This window comes from Scomber scombrus, chromosome 4, assembly GCF_963691925.1.
Source record: "Scomber scombrus chromosome 4, fScoSco1.1, whole genome shotgun sequence".
Taxonomy (NCBI): domain Eukaryota; kingdom Metazoa; phylum Chordata; class Actinopteri; order Scombriformes; family Scombridae; genus Scomber; species Scomber scombrus.
This window is the reverse complement of record NC_084973.1, coordinates 13,561,368-13,572,504: the sequence shown is the minus strand read 5'-3', so window position 1 is coordinate 13,572,504 and position 11,137 is coordinate 13,561,368. Positions and strand designations below refer to the sequence as shown.

General features: G+C 39.0%; 1 protein-coding gene across 6 annotated transcripts in view; it reads right to left on the bottom strand.

The window, feature by feature from the left end:
- Positions 1-4,633: 4,633 nt before the first annotated feature.
- Positions 4,634-11,137, bottom strand: part of rhobtb4 (Rho related BTB domain containing 4) — a 47,083-nt gene continuing 40,579 nt past the window's right edge. For all 6 annotated transcript variants that reach the window (XM_062418177.1, XM_062418175.1, XM_062418176.1 and 3 more), the window contains 3 exons: positions 11,019-11,107; positions 10,718-10,823; positions 4,634-10,180 (listed from right to left, as the gene is read on the bottom strand). In XM_062418177.1, coding sequence (XP_062274161.1) covers positions 10,002-10,180; positions 10,718-10,823; positions 11,019-11,107 — 374 coding nt within the window. In that variant the 3' untranslated portion in view covers positions 4,634-10,001. The remainder of the gene's footprint in view (positions 10,181-10,717; positions 10,824-11,018; positions 11,108-11,137) is intronic.

The following is an 11,137-nucleotide window of genomic DNA, read 5'->3' as shown; positions in this document are numbered from 1 at the left end:
AGAAGGACAGGAGGCATGACATCCCCATGCCGCTATTATTCTTACAACTTCCTGCTATTAGAGGCTCTCCTGCCCTTCCAGCCTCTTAGCCCTTCACTGTGGATGTGACTGCAGTGCTGTTATGCTCCACTTCAGAGGACTTTGGCATTTCCTCTACAGGGGTGCGGTAGCAGCTGTTGTTGGAGATGGGGTCTAAATGTGGGAATGATTGTATGTCCAGTGGGGATTTGGACATGTGTGTGTGTGCGTGTACTAGTGGGGATTTTCTCCTCGTTTACTGAAACTCCTCTAATTGTCACAGACTTTTTTTGTTCAACATCCTGCTTTTCTGATATCGCCTAAACTAACAGAGAGTGGGTGACAGAGTGCTGAGAGGTCCAGTCACACGCAACATCCTCCCATAGCCTCTCAGAACACTCTTAAATTCAAACAAGCCTCATCATTCATAGATCCTTCAGTGATTTTTATCAAGTCCTTGCACATGTGGCCGTTCTACCATCTAATGACATATGACATTGGATAACAAACATGGCATAATGTCCCTTTGAATTTACAAAATATAGTTCTGCCACTAGACCAACTGCTTCATTGTAGGCATGGACTAGTCCAAATCCGGCGTATTGAGGCTTGCCTGGCAGGTTTACTTGTACTTAGACCTGAGGGGTGGTGTTGTGTGGGTTCAAGGGTCACAGTCTCATCTTCGTCCTCCAGTTGTTATTATTCCTCACTAATAATATGTTTTCCATCACTCCTCTAAAGGCCAGGATCCACCCAGAAGGGGCATGCGCTATCATATTTGCGTGTGTATGGACAGTTGCAATGGTTGTAATCTTCTGTTCATGTTGTCATAAATACAGCCTGTCCTATGAGAGTATCACGTTGTATTTTGAATTTACAATTTTACAGTATGAGCTGCTGGAATGTGCCTAACCTTTTAGGGGCCTTTCGTGCCAGCTTTACAGTATATCAAACATGTCAAACCTTGCTGTGCACGGTGGTATTTTCTCAACCCTTTGAAATCATCAAACACAGTGGTTATACAGATCAACAGGCTTTAAGTCATTAAGTCATGAAAGATAATGTGCATAATGCTTGTTTCCATTGACAACTGTAAGGATTCAGCAGTTTTGTTTTTTAGTTTTTTTTGTTCTTGTTTGTTTTCTTTTTTTTACTATAATAGTAGACCGAAGATACTGTCTCACCTCCTGCAGTTGAGGAGTCGTGTTATTGCTTTCATAGAGCTAGATAATGAGGTCGATGTGGGAGAGGCTCACTAGACTCACTGCCTTGAAAGACAATTGCGGTCAATTGAGGTGCCAGACAGGCATGATAAGAAAAGGAAACATCACAGATATGTTGGAAACAAAAAGCGAAATAAAAGAAAAAGAGAACAGACATGTGCATCAAGGTCACACATACCTTGTGCATGTAGTGAGTGAGTGTTAGAGAGGTCTACATATTCTCTGTGAATCTGGGTGTCTTCTCATCCGGCCTCCAGGTGAGGTCACTGCTCAGCTATGCGCCTTCACAACAACCCTGACATATCTTCCCCTTGAGCCTCAGTGCGTATTTGAGTGTGTGCAAGGGTGTATCTGTGTGAATGCGTGTGTTGTGTGCAGTTTCAAATCACATTCTCACCTTGGTAAACACAAACACGAGGAATGAAAAAAAGGATTTTCCAAACTCCTTTCTGTGTTCACTTTGTTTCCCCTTTTCTCATTCAGACTGAATAAGCTTTTGACTTCCTCATCATTTCGAGGTTGCCCTGCTTAAGTGAAATATGATAAGCATAAACAAATGTTAGGTGGAAATAAAAAGAGAGCACATATCTCTGTAAGAGAAAGGAGCTCCGTGTCTGCTCTTTCATACAAAATATCCCATAAATTAGACCATAGTGTCAGCATTGTAACATTCATACACTTTGATGATTTAGAGGTGTACGAATGTGTGCGTGTGTGGAGGGGGCAGACAGATTTGTTTATGGAGTCCTTGGGGAGGTCTGGACCAACAGCATGTAGATGAGTAGCACTTTGGAGGAGGGTGAAATACACAGAGGAATGTGCTTTCGATTCTTAACCAATGGACATTGTTTGTATTTTTGGGATTACTTGCCGGTCAAGCTTTTCACAAAATGTTCAAGGCATGCACATGTTTGTGTGTGTCAGTGTGTTATTGTATCCTTGAAAGCTTAAAAACTCTGAAAATACATTAAGCTTTGACTGTGAAAAAAGGGCTGTCCCAGTTTTGATGCAGTCACACCCATTTCTCTAAAATGTAAAGCTTCTTGAAGGTTTCAAACCTCAGCCAGATTAATTACATTATTTCAGTGTCAGTCATACCTGAATGTAACACGGTTCATATAAACTCATGTAAACCCTGTTATTTTCGAATCTAAGGCAGCATTTTGTCCTTTGCCCTCAAACCCAGATCTTCTCATCTCCTCCCAAGGGAACCTTGGGAAATGAGAGCCAGATGTGGTGATGTCATGCGTGTCTGTGACTCTTAAACTGTGTTCTTTGAAACTGTGGTGTGAGATCAGGGGCAAGGTCAGTGGGATATTTGAACACAGGTCATTGATAAAACAGCTGATGCTTCATAAAGTTCTGTGACTGTAATCAATGTTCAAACCAATGCTCAGGACCATGGACGATGCTGAGGTCACTGCCACAAACACACACTAGTAAATTCCTAAATTTACTAGAGAATGAAAGGAAAACTGATGTACGTCATTGGTTGTTAAGAGTTTGTTGGTTGGCAGCTTGTGTTTTCCTGGAAAAGCCTGAACTGATGGTAGCTTTGCGAAACACGCACATGTGCACGTAGACGTCAAGATGGCATATGGACACGAATATTCCACTACCCACAACCGCCACCTTCCTTCGTCACCCTTCCTAAGTTATGCATCATCAGCCACATCACTAAATATCACCATGGTAACACTCGGTCCTGTCCCCCATGTTTCTGTGGCTCTCTGTGATCCCTTACCAGACTTGCTTGATTAGAAGTCTCAGTTTGCAGTGTGTTGAGCTTGATGACGTGTTCAATGAGCCACTTGAGAGTTGCTGACTCAGCCTCTCATCCAAGAGAAATGTAAAAAGAAATATAATATATACGAATGCAAATACTTTGTGACCGTTTTTAATCTTAAAACTAGAGATAGAGATGAAGTCAAAGTTCTAAGGGTGTTTCTTTCATGTAATTTTCATTGTGATTCCAATCAAAACCAATAAAAGATCATGAGAAATTAATATGAAAGTTTAGGGTGAACTTATGTCTGTTATTGGTTCAATTGTTAACATAATGACAACAGTAATACATCCCATTTAATCCAATACATGACACCGGCAGAGGCATTGTTTCTGCTCCAGTCAACTCTACATTCCTGTTTTTTTGGGTTCTAGTTTTCTGTTTTTTTCCTGGTTAGTTGAACCAGTACAGCTGCAGACTGTTTAAAACATCTTATTATGTTACATTCATACATGAGTTACATTCAAACCCAAACACACTTAGAACTAACTCACTTCCAGACCTTTAATTATCTCAGCGTGGCAAGAAGAATAATGCAAACTTAGTTAGGTCTCACTTACAAAATACTAAAGAATACAGCTCCCAGTTACCTAACTAATTACTTTAGTGTCATCAGAGATGATCATAACTATGCAACAAAAGTTTAACATCATTCCTTTCAGATTCAAGAGTTCTGCAGACAAATAAACAGTTGTATACACTGCTGCAGTTCTCTGGATAAATTATCTGAAGCAACAACAATCTGAGAGACTGTCTATCTATCTATCAATCTGGGCCTCCAGAGTGATTCTTTACTGACCATATAGAGTCCGTCAGACTACCTGTGCTCATAGATAAGGAATGCAATTTGTGTCTTCAAGTTTATATGATACATTTTTTGTTTTTTTTCTTTTAATCAAAAAGAAATGAAGAAATTGTCTCTTTTTGTGTACTTAAAACATTGCAAGCATGTCTTTCAAAGACTTTAATTCAAACTGAAAAGCTAGCATGGCATATCTGAAGCATGAAGCTTTAATTTCAAATAAAAATGATAAAAGGTCCATAACCTATCCTATTAAGAGATTGATTTTATCTACATTTTACAGTGATGCTGGACAGCTGATTTTGTCCACCAGGTGGCACAGCTGCATTACATACACACACTGTGTGAGAATTTTTGTATTTTTGTACCATTTTATTTGTTGAGAACTTACTGACTCCTAATATGCCATGTTTTTTTTTCCCAATGAAGTGTTTTCAAACAGGTTTCAGTTTCTCTCAAAGGAATATTTTTGTTGTGGATTTATTGTTCATTGTACTGTATATAGTATATTTCACAAATTTGATTCAACTGCTGAAACCCAGAATAACTTTTCTTCGCATTTCCACATCGCTGGCAGTTTAAGTTATACTTGACCACATTTGCAATAACTTTCCAGTGGCAATTATGGTTATTTTGTTTTCAGAACACAAAAACAGTGGCATACTTATTCCTATTTTGAAAAGAGTAGAATCAATAGTAGAATCTTGATACTAGTTGTCTTGAACAAACATGGTTTGCACATTGTTTTGTGTTGCACATTCGCGCAGGAAAAAGACACAATAATGTAACATGGAAGACATCAAGTTCAAAAGATTAACAATTTTAATAAAATCCATGTCAAACATCAAAATACTGAAATGGCAAAAACAACTTTTTTCTACTTTTCTTTTCGAGGTTTTGTACAAATCACAGTGGTTCAAAAATATTACAATTTGTTTGTTTCAAAACATTTTTGCAACAGCAGCAAAACATTCTGATTGTTGTTATTTTTAAAAGCCCTTAATAGTTTGTAAGTGTGGTGTGCTCTCTTTTGCCTTTTATCATAATAAAACACAATAACATGAGCATTAAATGTTAATAAAACTCATATGAGTCAATGGAAACAAAAGTGCTTAACAATACTATACAGAATATACGATCCACTTAAAAATGACAGTATAGACCAGAGGTTAATAATACCATGTCTGTCATATCTAACACTCTCCCTGTCCTGGGCATCTCTGTGCATACAATCATATGTATACAACAGCTTAGTAAATACATACTGTGTGGTGAGCAGTTATAAGGTGAGGGGTTCATTCCAGCTGGGACTACTAATTTTAGATTTACAACATTGTACTTTACTTTGGATAACAACTATCTTAATTAAAGCATTATATATTGTTTTCACAGCTAATATATGCCTTTAATCCAAATTGTAGCTCACAGATGCTGTTCCCCAACTTAAAATACGCTGACTTTATGCATGATTGCAACAGCTAGAAAGTGGAAGCAATAACAAATTTGGCTTAGAGAGAAAATAATTACAACAAAGTTGAGAATAAGGAAGGTATTTTCATTTTGATGAGGAAATGAGTAAATATAAAGACTTAACATCACAAAAGTTGTGTTAGGCTACATAATAGAAAGTGCAGGCACCTGAAAGAGTGCGAAAACATTAGTTTAAAACTGCTGGTATGCTGGGTGTCTTGGTCATTTCATAAGTAATCTGTTGCGTAGCTTTAGCTAATGAGTGTGTAAAGCTCTGTATCTTATGTCATTACTACAAGTTATCACTATGCACCCATTAACCGGTCACTGCTTTACACCTCAAACATGTTTAAGAAACATGAGCCAATCCACACAAGCACTAAGATACTGTACATTAAAGAAAGCTGCCTACTGTTATTTCTGTGCTCACATGTGTATTTCTTGGCTTAATCAACTCAAATTTGAGCTCAGAAGGCTGCAACTACGAACCGTCAGCCTGTGCAGATCTAAAAGAGTGAGTTTCACTGAAGGCACAGGAGAGGAGACACCAACAACAAACAACAAGCTGTTCTCTCAGTCACTAGGCCCCACATTAAAAAAAGGGAAGGTCAGGCATGCTAAAAAGGCGGAAACTCCACCTAAAATGAGTAGGGAGGATTTGACATTGACAAGGATGTGATAAGATATAACAAGACTAACCTGAATACCACAACTCTCCATTGGAGTGTGACTGGGCATAATTTTGGCCTGTAGGGGTCAGTATGGGGCAAAAAATAAGGGCTGACAACAGCTTACGAAGTTTTTAATTTTGCATCTTCTCTTTTCTGTAAAGCAGCATTTCTAAACCGTTTGTGGCCCATGACCTTATTCTTATAAGGTTACCACATTTCTCACCCCAACAATAAAAGAGTACACAACTGTCATGTGAATTATCTGAGTAGACAATTTGTACTATATTCTCAGTAGCATGGGGGTATGCAGATATCCAAAATGATGATGACAGTTCAAGCGAACAGTAACAGATTTGTATTATTATTTCAGTTTTAGAAGTTTCATATCAAGTGACTCCAGATAGAGACCCGACCCCAAAGTTAAGAAACTCTATGTCTAATCCCAGAAACATGCATCATGCTTTTTTCATTTCCTATGTCATTGCATGCAGGCAAAATCAAATTGTTACATTTGACTTTCAGCCACTTAGGACATTCTTCAAATGCATTATAATACTCAAATTCAGTTAAATACCTTCTTTTAATGCTTTTCAGTTTTATACCCTGTATCTTAAAATTAAGCTTGATTGATTGTACAGTGACAGCTTAATGTGACGAATGCTATTACACTGTACAGCAGCAACAGAATGTGTTTTTCAAGCATGTCTGTAGATTTCCCAGCATACTATTCAGAGTTGTATATTTAGTGATGCTACCTTATGCTGTGTTGAGCTAATTTAGTTAAGCTGATCTATATAAAACGCCTCATTGTAAAAAAGAGAGAGCTACTGTCGTGATCAGTTCCAACTAGACCTTAAATATGAAGCTGGACAAGTCATGTTATTGACCTCTGCACTGAGCAGGTTGTGGGAAAATTTGAAAGAAGTGAAAATATCGTGCTACAATCATCAGTTTTATAAACAATTTTACAAGAGGAACAATTCACACTAAGCACAGAAAAGTATAGTCATAGAAAAAAAGAAGAAAGTGCATTCCTACACAAAGTGTCATTAGAGTGACAAAGCCACCATGCAAATTAACCACATTACAAAAGTGGTCACACTTATCCTGCACACAGGCCAGCCAGTGTTCATTAAAAAGCTTTGCTTTCTCAAAGTCAGTGGTTTTAAAGTTACACTAGAGGAATCAATCTGTCAGTTATTTTTTTATCGCTACCTCTCAATCACCAGGTCAGTGGAGAATTCCAACCATGATCCTACATCCAAATTATCTAGAAAAAACGGAAATCTAAGGCCATATAATTATACCAACCCACTGTACTACACTCTATAATTTAATTCAAGGCCATTTTCTCTGCATAAAAACAAGTATTAGGCCAAAAGATTCTCCACGAGGATGACCCAGGTTGACTCAATAGTCCCCTCAAGAAGTATAATAGCTAACAGAGCATAAAGCAAAACCATAATCTATTTTACATGATCTACTGTATCCATCATGTCAACCACTGCGGAACCTGTCTGCAGGTTTGAACTAAGCTGTTGTGAAAATCCCTAACAAAATTTCTGTTTTGACAAAGTTTGTCCAACTATAAGGCACACGGACCAAAAGAAGAGGCTTAATGGGTCATACCAACCATTAATAAGACAAATCCCTTCAATGGTGAAAGAGATCATGGAAGTCCATCTTTCTCCTCTTCAGGTCTTATATTCAAATTCCCAAAGCCCTGCATTGGGAAGAGTTTAAATACCCACAGAGTAATTCCAAAATATGTAGGTTGCATGCAATATGGAATGAGACTTGTCAACTTGTATCAGAGTGGAATCAGCTCAATTCTCACTTGGGTCTCGTGAGATCCTATCTGACTTCTATTTCGGTAGCTGAAAATTACTTTAACACGCCTCCCATGGAGAACGGCAGAATGCACCACATGTCTCACACAATCTATCTATCTCCTACAGTTGCCTGGATAAAGCTGAGGGGCATAGACCCACAAATAGAACGATGTGCTAATAGAACCTCATCACCACAAAGTCTCGTTTTCACATTCAGTCCTAAAGCCCAAAGAAATTAGCACCCTTAACGAGGAAATCCAATTTGCTCTTAAATGTGGTTATATATCAAACCATTCATAGTTTGAGGCAACACTCATGATTGCAAATTCAATCTAAAGTAATATTATTTTCCTAGTTATCAAGGAAGCTAAACAGATCATACTGTTTGAACACAAAAGCAGCAAAAAACATAAAAAAGTTGTAACCACTGTATGTAAAATCAGAAATCTACAAATTCTAAAATCACTGACCTATTATGACCTCCTAGACTGTTAGCATATGGAGCAGAAAAATTAAGGATTAAAACTGCATCAAATTAAAATACTTTCTTTGAAACTTTCCACACTTTCATTACAGGTAAACACTTAACAACTTGACAGACACTTATACTGTGAACAGAGAATTGCGTGCGTGTCTGTGTGTTCATGTGGACACTGTCTTATTGTGTCTTAAGCACCATTTTCAATTCCAGCAAGAGGAATGGAAGGCAATGTCCAGCAGTGACACTTTTCTCCTGACACCACAGACTGAAATGCCAACTCGAGGAGGGATTCAAACATCATCTTGTCCTGCATTCTTTCCCTACAAGCCACTTTCTCTTCTCTGCTCCATCCCCTCTTTCCAAATAAGGAAGCAGGGAAGCAGAACTCAAGAAAGTGAGGAAGAAAGAGATCAAAAAGAATCACAGCTTTGGTATTCAAAGTCAGGTGAATATCAATAGTCAGTAACTGCACATAATAATGCTGTGCATGTGCTTATACTTTCATTTAACACTCTGCAAGGATTTACTGATAATATTAATAATTCAAACTAGAGAGAAGAAATCACGCATTAAAAAAACACTCCTGTTAGTGTGGAGGTTAGTGACGGGGCCCTGAGCAGTGCTGCCCCTAGTGGTGTAGGGGTGTAAAGGCAGGCTGGCAGAGGCGCTTCAATGCAACCTAGTGGTCATGGACGTCGCAAGCTTTTTATGTTTAATACTGTATCCGTCTTTCTTCCATGGAAGAGGTATAAAGTAAAGCTAGCCCTCTCTAACCCCACCATTGCTATAGAGTGGTCACTTTGAATGTGCAGTTTGGTGATTCCAACTCATCAAGGAGAGCTTGTGTTTTGCTTTTTTGTGTGTGTGGTGTTCAGGAGGAAGGAATGGCAGGTGCAGGGGTGGATAATGGACATTGAGGACCACATCAACACAGACTGGAGGTTAATATCTATGATTGAGACTCCTAACTGGAGCATCCTAACTCACTAATAGCTTTAAGGTTGTCCTTACACCCAAAATAAAGTTTAACAGTCCCATTGTTGTGGTTGCAATGGCAAAACATCAAGGTCCCCAATACTTCCTGGGAGTAGTGTGCGCCATTTCCCCTGATAAGAGTGTCCATTGTCAGTGTCAGTTCCTGGGAATCCAGTGCTGGTTTTAGAGGGGTAGATCTTGGGGAATTGGACTGTGTGTGTAAGCACAGTCTGTGTAGAAGTGAAGGCATAGGCAATCTCCCCAAGGGGAACTGCAGTGGACAATGTGGAATAGTCATTAAGGTCAATGTGAAAGATGGAGACTGAGAGAGATAGAGAGCTCTTGCACCCAGTCCAAAGGCTAGGACACAGAGTGCTGGCTGAGGGACAGAGCTCTTGTGGAGGGGACGGGAGGCTGCACTGCAATGCCACAGGCCTTTATCGATCAGGGCGTCTAGGAAGCACTCAACTTGGAAGCTTCAATCATAATAACCATATACATACACTCACACATCCACAAGCCCATACTTGTCACACAGGCATACCAAAATGCACTCATAAAGTCACCCACAATTAAAAAGAGGCACATATATTCCCCCTAAACAAGCTGACATTCAGGCATAGCAGCACTGATAGAGGGTATAAAGCCAGCCTCCTCTATATGCAGATAACTAACAGGGGTGTTAGTTATCCTTGATGGGATGACCCAGGTCAAGATGAAGTGTAGAGAAAGTGGAGAAACACTTAAGAGACATGTGGAGAGGAGGATGGGTGTCTCCAGAAACACCAGCCCCGTTTGGTGTGTTGCTTGCGCAGGATCTCCTCCTCACGCTCACGCTCCTTCTGAGAGCGCAGGTAGCGGTCTTCCTCCTTCAGGAACCACACAGGAGGCCAACGCTGCTTCTCAAAGTGCCTCTGGTTTTCTGCAGAGAAACACAAAGATAAAGAGACAAGATAATTGAAAAAACAGAACACAACAAACATTGCAAACAAAAAATAATTTGTGAGTAAGTAAGTGAGTAAGGAAATGAAGCAAGAGAGGTCACTAAAGATTATTTTACCCATAAAACCCACAAGATCACTCTTAACCTTTCTAGCAGTGTTGTATTACTACACATTAGCACATACTATTTAAAAATGTCCTGTGTGAAATGTATTCACACCTTACTGAAAGGGGAGAATGGATGTTACATTTACTTGATCCTAGACATATTTTTCCAATCTTTTTACAAAAACACCCCATATGGGGTTCATGTGTCTCTTCTACTATTATTTTTATTTTTAGCTATTTTCCAGAAGTGTTTTTACAAAGAAAAAAAATAAAATTCAGCCCTCCCGTACAAATAGTCACACTAAGTTCCTATTTAGTGTACTTGTAAAATTAAAGTTGTTGTTCAGACCCGCATTGCAAAGCAAGATTCTTGTTTATACTGGGTCTTGTGCTGGCAATGTGTCAGTACCTGGAGACATGGCCTTCATGTCTTTGGGAAACTTGCGGCAGATGCTATTATAATTAGTGCAGATGTGATGGAGACACCAAGCTGATAGCTGCTTGGCATTGTGAAACTGCAAAAGGAAAAAAGAGGGGACATGAGATTTTAAAACAGCTGTGAAAGAAGAACCCAGATATAAGCTGTTATCAAGTACACATATGGTAAATTACTATACGTCAGTGTAAATGAATATGAATTCCTATGTAAATTGAATTATTGATATTTTAAGGACTGATTATTTTAAGGAGATATCTTATTGGTGACAGACCTGTGCCAGTTCCAGGTATGCCAACACCTGTCCGTCAACGTCAACTCCTTTCACTGCTAACTGCAGAAGTTCGTCCACAGCGTGCTGTTCTGAAGACATACACAAACATAATCATGTCA